Here is an 18,776-nt window from a genome sequence, read left to right as displayed (position 1 = left end):
CGCGTGATTACTGTTCATTCTCCCCGCATTTCCCTATCTTTAGCTCATGATCCAATTCACTGAGTCCCCCTTTTTGTACCTCAATAGACTAGCCAGGGACCTCCACCAAAAGCCAAGTCTGGCCTGAGGTTCAATGCTCTGACAGCTGGATTTGAGGAACTAGAAGATCCAGTGATTTCTTCTCCTACCTTACAAGGACAGATCTTTATTACCAGAGGCATGACTTATAACAGTGAGGATTTCAAGGCTTCTAAAATTTTACTGACTGCCCCATTCCTTTTTACCTAATATTTTCTTTTCCTTTCTTTTGGATCTAATGAGAGTTCAGCTACAGTAATGCTTCTTATCAATGAATGAAGGTGGCCCTGGGATCCTCAAGACTATCTCAACGAACACAAGCTCTGGTGGGTCCTCATGAGGCTGGAAAAGCTCCAAGGGAAACCTTGAGGCTAGATTCTGTGTTTGTTCACCAAGGAATAGCCTAGCTAAGTGTGGAGGGGCCCAACATCACAAGACTGCCATGTAGGAAAGGTAGTGTGATACACTGGAAAGACCACTGGCTTTGTAGGCACAGGACCTGGGTTCAAATCCTGCCTCTGTCACTACCTGTGTGGTCTTGGGTGAATCATTAACTCTCTTGTCCTCAGCTGCCTCATCAGCAAAATGAAAGGGTTGGGATCTATGGCCTCTAAGGTCCCTTCCATGTCTGGTGAATATTTTGGCATAGAAATTCATGAAGTCTATTTACTAGGCATAGAGGGGTTGGTTTCTGCAGTGTGTTACCCACAATGGTGAAAGTGTATCCATGGGGTCACAGATTGTGAGACTGAAGGAACCTTAGAGGTCATCTGGTCCAGTCTCTCATTTCACAAATGGTGAACAAGGAAATGAGGCTGGAAAGATAAAACAATGGACAGAAGTGGGACCCTAACCCACTGGTTACTATCTGGTGACTCCAATCACAATGCTTATTTTCACTGGCCTTAGAATGATAACTGGTTACAGACATCTGAGTAAACCTATTCATCCCAGGTGTTGGCTCCCAAAGAGTGTGAGTGAGAAGACTTTCAGGGGGTGGCAGATAAAGACACGATAGAGAATTTGACTTCTACTTGAGTCCTCTAAGGACAGGCTGGCTTCCTTCATTGTGATTCCATATGGCTCTGGCTTCAGGCATGACCCAAATGGATTCTGTTCCCCTTTTTTAAGTCTGGCAGAATGCCTGCTCTTGTCTTCTTCACTCCTGGTCCTCAGCTGGGAAGCTTGAGATGCTGCCAACAAGTCCCAGTATGGAGCAAGAGGAGGACAGGAAGACAGTGACAACAGTCAAGTGATTCCTGACCACAAGACACAAAGTCACTTTTATTGTCAGTAAGAAAAAGAAACATGACATAGAGGAAAGGAACATACAGAAAGAGGCCAGCCGGTAGGTTTTAGAATGCAAAGTACTTTAAAAAAATATTTTAAAAGGCTCTTCCTATTAGTCATCAGGAATTAGAAAGTACCAACAGCATAATTATTGTCCCCCCACCCCCAAATTCTATTGTAAAAAATGTGTTCTAGAAATACTTGTCCAGGATATCTTGAAGGCTGCTATAATCCTGGAGTATTTCGGAAGAAGGAAAAATGTCTATATGTGTCCCAACAGTGATTCCACGGATAGGGGGTGGAGCTTCCTCTCTGCCCCCACGAGATAATAAGCCAGGTGATGGGAGATCTTGGTCCATGGCCTCCAGGAATGGTAGTGAGTCACCCCTTCCATGTGGTCAGAGTTGAGAGGGATCTCTCATCCTTTCCCTCAGATGCTACATCATGAAGCCCATTCTTCCTTTTCCTCCGCAGAGTGGCCCCTTCCCTCTATGTCTGAAGGGAGCAGGCCCGCCACTAGATTGGAGCTGTTTCAGAGGTCAGTAGACAGGGTATCTAGGACACGCTCTCCAGACTGTTTTCCTTCTTCAGAAGACTTGGATGCCAACTTTGTAGGAAGGAAGAAATAACACAAATAACGATAGTATGGGTTGCTTTAACGGCCATATCAAATGTACCCCCACCTCTGCCCTCCTTAATTCTTCTCCAACCATACAGGCCAAACCTAGCCCAGTCTAGTCTAGCAGGCCTGTTCTGAGAAGCCAGGACCTGATACACTTGCCTTGACTTCTGTGATGTAGTGACGAAAGCACAGGGGTAGGTATTAGAAGACCTGGGTTCAAGTCCCGGATTTTTCACTAACTAAATACTCCTAGTAGAACTGTAATTATCAATTTTTACCACTGGTATAAATGACCTAAAAGTTCCCCAAATAGCTTTTCTTTCTGGGGGGAAGGGGTGGCAGAGGGTCCAGAACACCAGTAGCTGATAACAAAGGTTATCACTGATGAGGCCAAAGGTTATCACTGCTGGGGGAGGGGACAGGAGCATCCCAGGAGGAAGCTCACCTGGAGTGCTGCCTAAGGAGGGAAGGAAAAAAAGGAAGTACAGGTATCCCTTCCACATCACGGGGGTTAGGAGAGTGGCACCCCCACAATCTGGAAAATCCACGTAAATTTTTTTGGCCCTTCCTTCATACCAGAGAAGAAGTCTGAATTATTATGATATTAAAAGATAAAATACATTGATATTATATAATACTATATGCATATTTTACACATTTCTGAGTTTCTAAACTTTTTCTGTGGCATCTGCTGGGCCTCACATGTTATCTGTAGTTAAGGCTCATGACATAAGGCAAATCACTTTCTCTGGGTCTCAGCTACTTACATCTGCAAAGTTTCCTCATCTGTAAAAATGAAAGTATTGGAATAGAATCTATTTCATGGATATCTATTCCATAGGTAATCTAAAATAATCTAATCTAATCTAAGATAAATCCAACTAAAACAATCTTTAGTGATTTCCTTTTGACAGTGACACTAACAATTATGTCCTAGGAGAGAAGAGTTGTTGTCTCTGATGCCAACTTCAAAAGGGTAGGGACATCTCCCCGCCTTTAGACTTTCTTGGCTCAAACCCAAGCCAAGCTCTTCCTCCTTTTATATCACTGACAAAGGGCAATGGGGGTGGAGGTATGATCCCAGGCGGATCGGCGCCACTGAAACCATGAGGGAGAGGAGACCTCCTGTGGCCCAGATGGGGAACTGCACTTCTAACCAGAGTGGCAAGTCGGGAGCCGGGAGGGGTGGACATCACCTGGGCTCCCCTGCCGTCACCCAGGGTTAGGCCCCAAACCTGGATCTCTGCCTCTCTGTTACTACTTTTCTTGGGCTTCCTTCTCAGTACTCTTGGGAATTTGCCACATGACAACCAATACATACCATCGTTTTGAAGAACTGGTTCACTTTTTTCCTTGTCAGGGTCTTCTTGTCCCCATCAGAGAGAAGGAAGGTCTGGCTGAGCCGGGAGGATGCACAGGCCTCCTCTGTCCCAGGAGTGGGGGCCACCGATAACGTTAGTGCTAGAAACAACCCAGATGTTAGAGAGGGTGAAGAGAGGAGGTAACGCGGGGAATATAAACGGGGAACATGTAGTGAGGCAGGCCCAGCTGAGGGACAGCTCCTAATTGCCAGGGACAGGAAAGTTCTTTCTCTAGCTTTTTGTTCCTAGATTGAGGCATCAAGGGAAAGAGTATGGTTTTGGTACCAGAGGATCCTTTGCTGATCCAAGCTGTGTTGCTTCCTGCTCGTGACCAAGTAGGCAAGACATTTGTTATTTGTAAGTCTCATTTTCTGCCTCTGTAAGATGAGGTTGGATTAGGTGGCTTCTCAGGTGCTTTAGCTCTAAATTCAATGATTCTCTGCTGTGTGTGTGTGTGTGTGTGTGTGTGTGTGTGTGTGTGTGTGCCAGAGCACATGGAATAGCCTACTTTTCCATACCGTGACAGATACTTAAGCTGTCTCAAATGCAAAAAGCATTTTTCTGCAGTGCTGGTCTAGGGGACAGCAGTCCTGCCTCTTAAGCATTGGGATGGAGCAGTGCTCAAGCGTATGTAGGCAGAAAATGAGCAGGGTTGGGGTGGGGGGTGGGGTAGAAATGGGGCAAGAGGATGATATTTTGGCCCTCAAGCCTTGCCCAGAAGACCCAGGAAATTCTATCTTAAGGAAAGGGGAAAGGAATGCCTTCCCCTTCTCTGTTCATCACACAACTGCCTATAAGTTAGTAAGTACCTGAGGCTGGGTTTGAAGTACAACTCTCTATCCACCACTCCATGCTGCTTCTGTAATAATATTAATCTCTTCCCTGCCTACTTCAAAGCTGCTGTAATGATTCAGTGGAATAATGATTGTGAAAGTGCTTTGAAAAGAATGATGTGCTATATAAACCTAAGAAATGATTGGTCTAATTTTCAAACTAGAAATAGCCCTGGATCCATAGAAACAACCCTCTGGACCAGGGAAACCTCAGCCTTAGAAAGCACCAGGAGCTCAAAGTGGCAAGAGCAAGTTTGAGCCTGGCTGTGGAGAGGACTGCTTTATGCCAGGAGAGTGAGAAGGATGAGGAGGGTGATGAATGGGGGGCCCAGGTCTTATTGGGTCTCACAGCATGGTGAGAAGTGGGAAAAAAGGGAGAAGGGGTGGGAGTGGTATGACATCAGATTTCTAGGGGAAGGATGGCCTGAGTAACTGGTAAGTCCTTCACTGAAAGGAAGGATTATCTACCTACCTTGAGGTTTACCAGGTCTCCTAAAATGCCTTTTTTTTTTTTTTGGCTAGGCAATGGGGTTAAGTGACTTGCCCAGGGTCACACAGCTAGTAAGTGTCAAGTGTCTGAGGCTGGATTTAAACTCACATCCTCCTGACTCGACAGCCGGTGCTCTTTCCACTGTGCTACCTAGCTGCCCCTCTCCTAAAACGCTTTGCCCAATCTTCCTTGGCCTAAGACACGACTATAATTCCCACCCATCTTTCAAATATCTGGTTCAAAAGTCAGAGTTCCCTTTGGAGTCTTGCAGGAGGGCTTAATACCTGGAATGGTTGGCATAGACTGACTGGCGAAGCTCATCTGCTTGAGGACAGATGTTTTTGGTGGGACAGTCAGGTGTTCAGAGAGGTTGGTGTCACTCATGAACTCATGCTTCCTTGATAGCTGGATGAAAACACACACACAAATGTACACAGAGCAGGTAAAAGTTATGACTGAAGGCACCTAAATCAGTCTGGGAAGGGGAAGAGGGTGGTCTTGGTCATCATGATTAAAACTACAACGTTAAATATCCTTGTATACAGTCACTGGCCTACAGTGCATTTCTATGTACTCTGTGTACAGGTCTCTTTCTTCCTTCCTTCCTTCCTTTCTTTCTTCCTTCCTCTCTTTCTTTCTTCCTTCCTCCTTTCTTCTTCCTCTCTTTCTTTCTTTCTTTCTTTCTTTCTTTCTTTCTTTCTTTCTTTCTTTCTTTCTTTCTTTCTTTCTTTCTTTCTTCTTTCTTTCTTTCTTTCTCTCTTTCTCTCTTTCTTTCTTTCCTTCTTTTTCTTTCCCTAAATGAAGAATACCTCTGGAAAAGACTTAGAAGAAACTTAAGAGCCTGGACTTTAAAGTCATATAGTCATAGAATATTAGACTTTAGTTATTATCTATAGTCCAGCCCACTTATTTCATAGACAAGGAAAATAAGTAACCAGAAAGTAACCACCCAAGATCTGAAATAAACTAAATTGAAACTGCCCAATATCACAAAACTGATTGTCCATCTTTAAAAATGATCCCAGGCCTAGAGAGTTGTGGTTGGAGAGGCAGGAGTACATTAGGTCCCAGGGGTAGAAAGAAGAAAGATCCAGACCACCGCAAGCTGGAACCTGCTAGCACCCCGATAAGCATCCTTCTTCCCCTACCACCCCAGCGAGGCATGAGAAGCTTTAGTTCTCTGACACTCACTCGCTTCATGTCTGACTCAGCCACAGTCTTCTCATCAGCAAACACCACACTACTTCTTTTCATTCTCTTCTTGGACCTCCGTAGCTTTACCTCAGGCAGGGTGTTGCCTTGGGGGAGGTTCTCTTCCACCTCAGCTTTTGGAGTCCCTGGTGGGGCTACGTCCAGGTCAAAGCTAGAGGGCACAAGCAGTGAGTAGTAAGAGATACTTCTGTAAGAAATGGCATTGAACCTCCTTGTTATGCTAGGACTTCTTTGTGGGGACAGCATTACCAGGGGAGGAGAGAAAAGGAATTACTGACCTGTATGGTCTTAGAAGAGGAATTAAGGATGTGGGAACTTGGTGATGGGAGAGGTGCTTCTCAATCATTACTCTTGTGCAGAGCCTGACTTAGCTGTTCCAGGGATAATGAATGCAGGGCTCTGAAGAGGTAAAGGGTGTGCCATAACACTGGGAGAAAAGGACCCAGAGGCACGGGGAAGACAGTTCCTGAGTTTGACACGTGTAAGAAAGTGTAGTGATATTGCAATGGGTTTGAAAGGGAGAATGGTATCATGACAGTGAATGGCGGAGAAACATGGGGAGAGCTGCTCACAACTCTCCTCGGGTTCTGTGGAATGACAGCATCATTTATCAGGGGAAGACTGCTGTGTTATGGAAGGCAGATGGAGTGACAGGGTAGAGATGGTTCTATGAAGCTAGAAGGGGAATAGGGATTTCTTGGGGCGAGAAGAAAGGCAGGACATCCTGAGACCCCATGAAATTGAAGATGTAGGAATCCTGCCACTATGTAAAGATGAGTGGGAAAGGAGAACATGAGGGATCCCTAGGCTGAGAGAGAAGAGTGAAAGGACACAAACCAAACTGGGGGAGGGAGCTATATGAAGGAACCCTGTAAGGGTTTCCAAGAAAGAAGAAAAGGTTTAGTAGATAGCCACAGCTGACCTTTCTGATACAGCCTTGTTGGGGGTACTGCAATCCGAGCTCATGGACGTCAGCGAGATGATGGACATCTGCCGATAGGATCGAAGCATGGACCGAGGACGGCCTAGTCTCCTGTCGTCAAAATCAGGCTATGGAACAAAAACACGGGAGAAATGAAGGCTACATACTTCAGGATGAGGTATATCAAGAAGCCTACAGGAACCAGGCATAGATGTAGTTGTCTTTCAGCCATGGGTTGTGGATCCCTATAGTGGTGGTGGATACAAATGGTGGATGGGAAGGCAGAGAGTCACCACAGAAGGGAGTTAGGACAGTCAGAATTTTGTGCTAGCGGCCTGGATGGCACCTCATTTCTACCAATATGTCTTTGGTGCTCAAAGTGTTTGTTGAGCAGAATTGAATTGATTGACGGTTTTATAGAAGAATCAGAATCATGGTATTTGATGTCCACAATAGGTTTCATTGGTATGATTTTATTTTTGTATTCTTTCTATCCTAAAATCAAGATAAAGTCTACTCTGAGCCAACTAATTCTTAAGCATGTTTCTAGTCCTCTCTTCTCTCTCCCCACCTCCTCCCACCCACACATCTTTCCACTCTCTACCCACACACACAAACATACATACATATGCATCTTTCCCCATCATGAGACCGTACCAGCTCTCGGACTCCATATTCCTTTTCCACCTTCACTTTCAAGCTCTTAAAACACTCTTCCATTCGGTCATGGAAAGGACGGAGGTTTTCTGATACCCTTTTCTCATGAATCTTAATCCCAGCTCCTAGGAAGGGGATCTGGAAAGGACAGAGAGAGAATGGTGAACTGGGTTCCTACTACTACCAGATCACCAGGAATCAATGGACTCTTTCTTGGAGCCCCAAATCTTTTATTTCATACCCCTGCCCCCAGCCAGCTCTGTAAGAATCATATGTAATCTGCCTTTAAAAAATGCATCTCAGTTCTATCCTTCAAGATCTGGGTGACCCTTACAGGTTTGTTGACTCACCAAAGAAAATAAGAAAGAAAAAAAAAAGGAGAGGCTAGACAGCATGGAATACATTCAGGATTAAAAGCCATCTGGAGGGTTTTTGGATTTTGTTTTTTAAAGCAGCCCTTTACACGAAGAGTAGAAGGCACAGGAGGTCCTTAATTAGGAATTCTTATTTCAAACAGAAAAAAAAAGAAAGAAAATAAACACAACAGAACCTACAGCCAATGTTTTTACATCCCAGATCTCCCCAGAGTAGCACAGACTCCCTAAAGCAAAAGCTAGCTTTCCTTTGTGCTATGAATGAAGTAAGCAGTGACAGCAGCAATCCATCAGCACCTCACTCAGTGTCCTTCAAACACCTGCCTCCCTAGGGCTGATCTCTCCCAGTTCTCTGAGTCTCCTGACCTCTAGAGATAAATGTATCTTTGCTGTGAGGAGAGATATACAAACAGCATGTCAGTGTCTGAGGGGGGCAGTTGTAAGAGGACCCAGAGGGAAAGACAGGTCTGTCAGAAGCCTGGCAACAGCAACCTGAGGAGGTACTTCCCAGATACCTTTTTCCTAGAAGAGAAAGGGGAAAGAGGAAAGAAAGAACGGAAGGGTCAGGAGGGGAAAGACAGAGAGACTCAGAGAGACAGATAAGCAGAGAGAGATAGAAAAAGAGAGACAGAGGAAGAAAGACAAAAAGAGACAGAGAGGCAGAAGAGGGGAAAGGAGAGAGAAGAAAGGCAGAAGGGGAAAGAGAGGAAGACAGAGGGGGAGGGCCAGAAAGAAAAGAAGGAAAAGAGGAGAAGACAAGAGAGGAAGGCAGTGTTTTTTAGAAAGAAGAAAGGACAGAACTACGAAGGCCTCCTTCTATTCTTGTCCTAAAAGTATAATCAAGCTGTGGTAGTGTTCAGATCCTTTGACCAAAAATTTATCAAAACCAAGATATATGAAAACAAACAACTGGGCATACATTTGAGATTATTTGCAATAAACTTTTAATCTGGGGTTGGCTTTCTGTTTTGTCCCTTCTTGCCCTGTGTCCCCTATTGCTCGGGCAACCCGAGCTCAGGGAAGAAAGATTGGGTGTTAATTTAACCTCAGCCTAGTACAATTAATAAAATGAATCCATGGGGGGAGGAGGTGAAGGACAATCATATTAATTTTTCCAATGTCTAAAAAATTAATCTTTTATTTTAGACTGCTCACAAAGCTACTTTCCCACTGTTAATACAGATAAAGTTGTCTCAAAATCTCCACCTCATGATGGTCTTTGGGAAGGCAGCACGTCATAACGGATAGCGCACTAGACAATCCAGATGACATGGGCTTGAATTCTGACACCAGGTGCACAACCATGGCCAAGTTACTTATCTTTTCTGAGTCTTGTTTTCCTTACTTAAAAAGGTACTAATAGCGCCTGTAATACTCCCTTAATAGGGCTGTCATGGGGTTCAATCAAATGAGATAATGGATGGGAAGCACTTTGCAAACCTCGAATCATCATGTACATGTCAGATGTAATTTTTATTATTGTTTCATCCACTGAAGACGTCATTCATGGAAGTGATGGAAAATCATTTTAAATCATATTCTGTCACTCAGCAGCAATAAAAAGGAAGCAAGGAAAGGAATATAAATGCTGAATAAGTCAGGAATTCCCCATCTCACCCTACAGTACCTGCCATGCGATCAGGTCCTTGAGTCGACTCAGTTTGTCTTGGTCTTCAAGGTGATTTCTAGTATATTCTTCTGTGAAGAAAGCCTGGATCACACAGATAAGAATGGGTTTTTCTTCCCCAACACACACACAAAAAAATGAGACTGAGCAGCCCCAAGCTCTCCAGTGCTTGGCAAAGAATTTGATTTGAAAGGGAAGGCAAATAGATTTCTCTGCTTCAGAACAAAGTTACCTCTGGAGATCTATGCTGTGGGTTCCCATGCCTAAGAAGCTCAAACCAGGCTGGCTCAGAATGAGAACCACAGTCAAAATGCAGGGTGTCAGGAGCTTGAGGGCTTGTTTCTTAGCTTCTTGTTTTTCTCATTATGACCTTCAGAAAGTTAATATCTAGGTCATTTGTTCTTTATTAGGAAAGATGGCTGGCTGGCTGGCTGGATGGATGGATGGATGGACAGCTAAATGGATCAATGGATGGATGTGTGTGTATCTCTGTGTATATCTGTGTGACTGTCCCCATATCATTGCTCTCGACTCCAGTTAACGGCTAAAAGGATGACCTTGAAGTTAGGAAAACCTTGCCTTTGATGCATCTCCTGTGCCTCCCTCAGTGAGCTGCTTAACCTCATTAGTTCTCTTCAAACAAAGGACAAACAACATCCACAGCTTCGTAAGGTGCTAAGTTACAGAGGAGGTGCTAATTTGCATCAGTAGAGGGAGTTCTCACAGTGGAGTTTCCCTACCCAGAGGAAATCACACCTTTAGAACTATACACATACGTCCATGTAAATATGTGTGTATCTAAACACACAAACACAAATACAACAATGTCTATGCGTAGATGCATGCACCCAAAGAGTCTAAGAGGCAGGCTCTGCAAACAATGAAAGGCTATGAATAGTGGCTACAAACCAGGGGTTCTCTAGTGAGACAATTTTGACAAGGTGTGGCTTTTATATTGGTTTTTTTATCCGCCGTTGTTGCCACAGCATCACCACCACGTGTAGCAGTTTCAGCTGTGAAGGATGTTGAGACACACAAAACCTCATGTGGAGATACAGATACGTAACTGCGATAATTATTAACCTTACATTGTTTGACATTACTGAGTATATAGCTTGATGTCATATTATGACGGGACGCAACCAAGGAGTCACGTAGGCTGAGTGGTTCTAATGCCCACAGAAACACACGGGCAAGACCAGCCAGTTTGTGCTTTTGCACTGCCAACTTTGAGTCAGGTGGATAAGCCTTGGAGTTCTTGGTGGGATGAACACTTGACCTACTGCAGGGGCCTTAAGTCATTCTCCTTCTGCTGCCTTAGTTAATGGTAGACCCTCCCACCAGTCTGTGGTCCTGATAAGGACCTGCGTCCAAGCTTGGTATGGATAAGGGACTCAGAGAACTTTTCCGCTATGCCTAGCTCTGGTTAGGAATGCCTCTCCATGCCCCCACCCCCTCCGCACACATCTGTACCAGTTACCTGTTCTCAACCAAGGCCTTTTTAGAGTACATAACCTTACCATCCAAACCTCAGCTTTGAGTGGGTTCCCTCCCCAACATGTCTCTCTTACTCACTGCTGGGTGAGTTTCTTGTACATGGAGCCAAGCTTCTGTCTGATCATACTGCTATAGTGTACAGATGTATGGGCAGCTAGGTGGCGCCATAGTGCACAGAGTACCAGGTCTGAAGTCAGGAAGACTCACTCATTTTCCTGAGTTCAAATCTGGCCTCAGACTCTTCCTAGCTGTGTGACCCTGGGCAAGTCACTTAACCCGGTTTGCCTCAGTTCCTCATCTGTAAGATGAGCTGGAGAAGGAAATGGCAAATCACTCCAGTATCTCTGCCAAGAAAACCCTAAACTGAGTCATAAAGAGTTGGGCATGACTGAAACAACTGAACAACACATATATGTGTGTATATATCTATATATACATATATGTGTATACATATACCTCTATGTAAGTATGTGTATATATATTTACAGATATATGTACATATACATATAAGTACATATACATACTTGTGTGCATGTATACATGTATGTGTCTGTGTATATGTATATGCACATATGTATATGTATATGTATATGCACATGTATATATGTATATGTGAACTCTCTTAACATCCTTCCTAGTTGAAGCTGGATGTGTTGACTGTGAGGTAACAGTGACAGGTAAAGAGACCAACACAAAATGGAAAGGCGCTCTTGGGGACCGTTCCTCGATTCGCACTGCTCTTGGCAGTGCTTCTCAGCGTGTGCCCTCCATCTCTTAGCCTCTCAGTTAACCTGTGACACCTTGGCTCAAATAGAGACAGGTGAGTCTGTCAAATGGGGATGGTGAACCTCAGACCTCCCTATTTCACTGGGACATGACATAGGAAGAGGCAGCTTGGGATGGTGGGTAGGGCAAACAGGATTTGGAGTCAGAAGATCTGGGGTGGAATCCCAGCTTTTTGGCCCGTTCGACAGAGGATAAATCTTTTGTCCTCTACGGGTTTCGGTGTCCTCATGTAAAATGAGTGTCTAAGTGTCTAACACTACTTCAGCTCTAAATCGATGGAAAGGGACTGGACCTGCGACCTCATTGGTTTAGGAAACTCTGTCAATGCAAGCTGGTGATGTCTCTGTAACCTCTATAAACTTAATCTAGTCTCTGTGACTGTCTAGAGCAGTGAGGGTTAAGTGACATGCCCAAGATCACACTCCCAGTGTCTGTCAGCAGTGGGACTTGAACCTAGGTCATTTCTAGGTTTCTAGGCTGGGTCTCTAGGCACTACAAGATGCTGCCTCTTTGAAATCCATGATCCTAGGAAATGAATTGGTAAGTAGTCACTGAGAGGTCTGTAGAGGCCAGGTGTGGCAGAAGGCCCACATAAATTTATAACCTACCAACCTAGCTGCAGCCTCATCACAACAGCCTCACTGGGAAACATCTGGCAGGTGAGGAAAAGCACAAGGAAACGATGACTCTTCCGTGGCTGGCACCAGACCCATGGTCTCTCCCACCTAGGAATGGGATAGCTGTCCTCTTGCCTCCAAGAACCTTACCTTTTCATATTTTGCAAATCCTCCCATAACAGCAGGGTCCACAATCCCATTCAGAAGCATGGAGAGAGGGTTGATGGGGAGATTCTCGTCACTCTGGTACTGATTAATCATCATCAGGATCTTCTCGTTAGCCGTGGACATGGTTTCAATGGCATTCTCCAGAGGACTGATTGTGGTCTATGGAAATGAGACCACCAAGAAAAAATGGGCTTTCGTACATTTCATTTTATTTCTTAAGTCATTAGTGCTGACTTCATTTTTGGTATGTGTTTGCCTCTGTTTTCTTATCTGTAAAATGGGTATAACAATAGTGCCCACCTCCCAGGATTGTTATGAGGATCAAATGAGATACTAATCATAAAGCATTTAGCATAGTGCCTGACACATAGTAGGTCCTATATGAATGTTAGCTGCTATCATCATCATCAATAAACCAAAGGAGTCACATCTGGGACAGGCTTCAGTGGAAAGTGGGTCACCTCTAAGCTGGGGAGAAACCAATGCTTCAGGGAAGAAACAGACTCCATCTCCAGGAACCTTCAGGGCCCACCTCCTCCATTCATCTTTTCTGACCCCACCTCCTACCTCAGCTAGAAGTGATCCATCCCTTTTCCAAATGTCTCAGGTCTGTGTTAGACTTCTCCTATCTAGTTATGCCATTATTTTGCATATACAGACACCCCCCCCCCACAGACTGCACTCTCTGGGGGCAGGGGCTGTATATTTTTGCTTCTTTGTATCCCCAAAAGCTAGCATAGTAGACATCTGATAAATGTTCATTTAACTGAATTGAACTGAGTTGGCAAGAAAGCTACTTATGTTTCAGTTTAAATGTTCTTGACAGTCATTTATTAAGTAATAATTAGCACTTATTTTGTAAATAATTATACTGTCTCCCTGGATGGAAAGAAGCTTTTTGAAGGCAAGGATTATTTAATTTTTGTCTTTATACTCCTAAACAATGAGGCAGGCACATAGTGAATGGCTAATAGATGCTTATGGATTGATCAGCTGATTAGGTGCCAGAAGCTATGCTTGGCATTAGAGATACAAAGACAAAAACAAAAGAATCCCTGCCCTCAAGAAGCTTACGTTCTATCGAGGGGTAACATGTATTCTGAGAAGAAAATCCCAAACATTGTGACCCTCCCCCAAGCTCTGAACACACACAGATGGCACTTGTTTTGTTTTGGCTGTGAAAGTTCCATTTCTCCCTAATAACCTTTCTTCCTCCTCTTCTGAAGATAACAGGAGTTTAGGCTTAGCAAAGGGAGGGACTCTAAGGATGTCTGGATCAGAGAAGTAAGAGCTCTCTGGACATCAGAGTAGCTGGGGCGGGCTTTGTGGAAGTGGTGAGGCATCTTCTGAGCTTAAATCTCTCATAGGAATTCAAGGAATCTTGAGAAGGTAAGAACAGGAAAGAAACCCCCCCACCAGCCACTGGAGAGGGGAGGTGCTATTTCATAATGAATAGAATGGTGGGCATCATGCTAACACAGATCTGTCTAAACCTCTTGGGCTAAGGGTACCTACTGTTGTTTTCAGTCTGTTCTCTGACATTATCTGGAGCAAGATTCATGGTGTTCCAACCTTCTCTGCATGTTCCCATAAGCCTACACCCCTCCCCCCTTCTTTTTCACCTGGGGAGCTCTGAGAAGGGCATTTCTTTTGCATCATGTGTGGGAATTCAGAGCCTGGGGCTCTTTTTTTTTTTTGCGTATCAGGACCCAAGCCTACACAAGGTGAGGGACAGGAATGAATCTGAACCTGCTATGCTGGGGCCAAACTCCCTGCCCTCACACAAGCTCTGTTTGCATAAGGTGAGGTCTGCCATCTGGTTTCACATCAAATTCACAGACCAGCTCAGCCGGTGTTTTATGAGCCACAAGCCTATGCTGAGTTCTGAAGGAAATTTATCGTGACCACTTAGATTGAACCCTGTACAGTACCGTGAAATTTCAGCAAAGGCCTGGAGTGGCACTGAATGAATCAGGTTTTTAAATGAGTTGGTAAAAACAGAAATACCTATTGATTTGATTTTCCTCATTTTTGAAAGTTTTTTTTTATCCCTCAAATCTTTATCATCACTATCGTCATCAAACTCAGAGAGTGAGAATAAAAATAACTTTGGTTTTTTATCTAACGACATTAGTAAAGACCAAATATAAAACTCTGTAACAGGACAGTTTGATGAAACGAGCCTGGGGTGTCGGGAGACTTGATTCTGGTCCTGATTCTGTCATTAATTTGTGGTGAGACTTTGGGCAAGTCACCAGATTTATCTCTGTGCTTCCCTTCCTTAATTGTACAGATGGGATAATAAACCCTCCCCTCAAAGAGTTGAGGTTAAAATATCTCAATATGTGAAAGAGCTTGGGGAGTGCCCCAAGGCATACTGTACAAAAGATAAGCTGATAATGATCCCTTCTATTTGCATAGTAAAAGGAAGCAGACTGGTGCAGGGGGAAGAAGACCAACTCTAGATGACCTGGGTTCAGATCCTACTTGGATATGTACAACCTATGTGACCTTGGACAAGTGACTTAACTTCCCTGACCTCAGTTTCCTCATCCATAAAATAAGAGGTTGAACTGAAATGGCCTCAATCAGGGGTGGGGAACCTATGGCCTGGAGGCCACATGTGGGCTTCTAGATTCTCAAGTGGGCCACTTTGACTGAATCCAAACTTCACAGAACAAATCCCCTTAATAAAAGGATTTGTTCTGTAAAATGTGGACTCATCAAAAGGCCACGCCCAATGACCTAGAAGGCCACACGTGGCCTGCAGGCTACAGGTTCCCCACTCCTATATGGTCCCTTCCAGTTCTACATCTAAAATCCTATGTCCTATTTTCAAAGCACTTCCACACACATTATCTAGTTAGTTCTCCCCCAAAGTCATAATAGGGCAAATACTATTATTGCCCTATTTTACAGATGAGGCAACAGACTCAGGGAGATAAAAGGATTAACTCAAAGCTCAGCACTTGGTAAATAGTAGATGTCTGTTGAGTGAATGAATGAATGAATGAATGAGTATCCCATGGCTAGATCCATAGATAGAGCTCAGATTTCCTGATTCCTGGGTCAGGTTTCTTTCTACTATACAAAACTCCTTAATATGGTTACCCGTGGACATCACCCAAGGAGAGAATCTACAATTCAGCGCTAACAGAGCACTTTTCTTTTTTGCAAAAATGTTGCCCTATCAGAAACTATACCTGAAATAAGTATCAGATAAAATAAATGTTAACATATGGAACAGGAAAGCAGATATTTAGGAATGAAAGGCTTTAGCACAATATTCAGTCTGGGCCAGGAATATATCTGGAAATCCTCCTTAAGAGAACATCGATCTTTTGGAACCAATTCTTCTGATGACCCTTCCTGAGGATTTCCTGGCCATTTTGTAAAGGGTATGTAGGTGGAAGGGGGACTGAGACCTCAAAGACATCAGACCAAGATTATTACGTTTGGCTTTCCTGAGCCCATACTCCCTCTATCCATTCTTCTCATATAATCTTTCCTTCACCAAGCAGGCAACAGCATACGAACTAGTAAGATTGAGGCTCTAGGAGAAGTATGGTGGCAAGATAGATTGAAAGATTGCTGGGAAACCAGGAAATTATTTTCATGATGATGTGTGATGTAATAAAGGATAAGAGGAACAAGAAAAATGCATGTAAACATGCATGCCTGAGTTCATAAAAGCAGTATCTCTGACTGAGATCTTTCTCTACATGGGTGAGATAGGATGTTTGGATGAACTAAGAGGCCGGTATTGGGGAGATGCTTAGCAAATTGTTAGACAATGATATCCCCATAGTGGAGCACGGGCTGTGATTGGTCATGCAGGATGAAGATTTCAGAGTTTAGCTAGTCTCTTGAATGTTCATTAAGAGACTCAGAGGCTATGCACAAGCCAATATTTGCTTTGCTAGGAATTCTCCACAGAGACCAGGCTATGTTGTCTCTTTTTGCTCAACCCTGGTTCAAGACTGCTACCCCTGAACCCAGAGGCTGAAACCTACGAGGAGAAGGTTTTCCTCAACTGTGAAATCTGGGAAGCTCCAGGAAGGTGAGGCCCAGTGTCTCAGACCATAACAGGAGTGGCAAAGGGACACAGAATGACAGCAAGGGATCTTAGAGATCACTTAGTTCAGCCTTATCATTTGACAGATGGAGAAACTGAGGCCTGGGGAAGGGAGAATTACTTGCCCAAGTTACATAGGCTATTAGTGGCAGAACTTAGTCTAGAACTCAAATTTCTTGATTTCTATTTCTTTCTAGATGTGATCAGTCTATATCTATATCTATCCTATTTCTATCTCTATTCCTATCTCTATCATCTCTATCTGTCTCTGTCTTCCTCCTCTCTCTCACTCTCTCTCTTTCTCTCTCTCTCTCTCTCACACACACACACACACACACACAAATACACTATATACGTGACTGCTATGAATGAGCTATGTGTGGAAGGGTTTCTGGTTCCCTTGACATAGGTTCTCTTGTCTGTTCCCTGCCAGACAAACCCAAGGCATTTTCCTCCATCAGTTTTCCAAGTGCTGTTTCCTCTCTAGCATGGTACAGAAAATGAGGCTTATGATTAGGTCTTTCCCTTGATCAACAGTATGGACACTATGTGAAAAGTCTCCATATGTGTTCATGTGCCAGTGCATGTGAACAGGGTGACATGTTTGTGTTTGGGAAGAGACCTTCTAGTTTATCCCCTTTATTTGACAAATGGGAAAAATGAGGTCCACAAAGATGAAAGATATTTGGAGAGGGATGTATATATGTAAATATCAGGGGCAGGGAAATATCATTAGACAGGGGTATGTATGTGTGTAGGAGTACACATAGGGGAATATGTCTATATATGTATAGAGAAGATAAAATATTATCAGCATACGAATTTCAAGATGTGTGTGTATCTAGATGTCCAAGGGACTAGATGTGGATATATCTATGTAGAGATAGATTTATAGGAAGTATATACACATATATATGTATATATGTATTTAGGAAGCAAGGGAGGTGGGTGCTAGGGTAGTCTGGGAACCCTGAAGAGATTGTAAGATGAAAAGCTTTAAGTACCACTGATGCTAGAAAGCTGAACCTTCTTCTGCACCTTGTGAAACATCTCCTTCCTAAACTATTACTGTAGGTGTTGAATAAATATACATGAAATCAGTCACCTGACTGGAATTTGGCCCATATGCTTTCATGGGTACTTTTTGGCATGTATGTGTGTGTGTGTGTGTGTGTGTGTGTGTGTGTGTGTGTGTGTGAGAGAGAGAGAGAGAGAGAGAGAGAGAGAGAGAGAGAGAGAGAGAGAGAGAGAGAAGAAGAAGAAGAAGAAGAAGAAGAAGAAGAGAAGAAGAAGAAGAGAAGAAGAAGGAGAAGAAGAAGGAGAAGAAGGAGAAGAAGAAGAAGAAGAAGAAGAAGAAGAAGAAGAAGAAGAAGAAAGAGGAGGAGGAAGAGAAAGAAAGGAGAGAGAGAGAAAGACAGAGAGAGAGAGAGAGGCAATGAAGGAGGGAAGGAGGCACAGTGAAATGCCGTCTATCCTGTTGGTTGTTATTTTTGTTTTTGTTAAAGTTACATTCTAGCCAAGTCCAGAGACCAGAAAACTTACACATATGCGCACACACACACACATACACTCATAAAATTAACCCAGAAAGGAAGGTGATCAGCCTATTCTGAAGCCATTTTTTCACACAATATCTTTTAGGGAGATCTTTTACAAAAATGGCATAAACTAGGTTGCTGTGTTTTGGGGGAGATAGGGGCTATTGGCATACTGAGTCCTAAGTACATATAATTCTGGAATATACCCCAATTGTTCAGAGTCTTTCATCAGTATTCTAGGGCCCCTAGAGGGCACAATCATAAGTGAACAAATGACTAGACACAGATAAGAGGATTCTGAAGGACATCAAACAACCTAAGAAACATTCTCTAAATCAAGAAATCTGAAATATAATTCCAGATCTGAACTAATGAAACATGTGACCTTTGAGAAGTCACTTCTTTTTTTTTGTGCTTCAATTTTCTCATCTGTAAAAATGAGAGATTGGGCCAGATCATCTCTAAGTTTCCTTCCCACACCAACATCCCAGGTATCATCTCTGTGCAGATGATTCTCAGATCTATCCGGTCATTACATCACTCCTGACCTTGCATCACTAACCGCATATGAGACATATGAAACTGGAAGTCCTATAGACATCTCAAACTCAACAGCTACGAAATGGAAC

General features: G+C 43.6%; 1 protein-coding gene across 2 annotated transcripts in view; it reads right to left on the bottom strand.

The window, feature by feature from the left end:
* Window positions 1-1,334: 1,334 nt before the first annotated feature.
* Window positions 1,335-18,776, bottom strand: part of DOCK2 (dedicator of cytokinesis 2) — a 499,735-nt gene continuing 482,293 nt past the window's right edge. The window contains exons 45-52 of one of the 2 annotated variants that reach the window (XM_020992326.2): window positions 12,517-12,693; window positions 9,467-9,550; window positions 7,466-7,603; window positions 6,809-6,936; window positions 5,866-6,037; window positions 4,959-5,079; window positions 3,312-3,451; window positions 1,335-1,975 (exon numbers count right to left, since the gene is read on the bottom strand). In XM_020992326.2, coding sequence (XP_020847985.1) covers window positions 1,901-1,975; window positions 3,312-3,451; window positions 4,959-5,079; window positions 5,866-6,037; window positions 6,809-6,936; window positions 7,466-7,603; window positions 9,467-9,550; window positions 12,517-12,693 — 1,035 coding nt within the window. In that variant the 3' untranslated portion in view covers window positions 1,335-1,900. The other variant, XM_078150544.1, reaches the window with a different exon arrangement.

This window comes from Phascolarctos cinereus, unplaced genomic scaffold (genome assembly GCF_003287225.1).
Source record: "Phascolarctos cinereus isolate Bilbo 61053 unplaced genomic scaffold, phaCin_HiC Scaffold_2;HRSCAF=192, whole genome shotgun sequence".
Classification (NCBI taxonomy): Eukaryota; Metazoa; Chordata; class Mammalia; order Diprotodontia; family Phascolarctidae; genus Phascolarctos; species Phascolarctos cinereus.
Note: the sequence above shows the minus strand (reverse complement) of the source record. Positions and strands in the feature narration are given on the sequence as shown.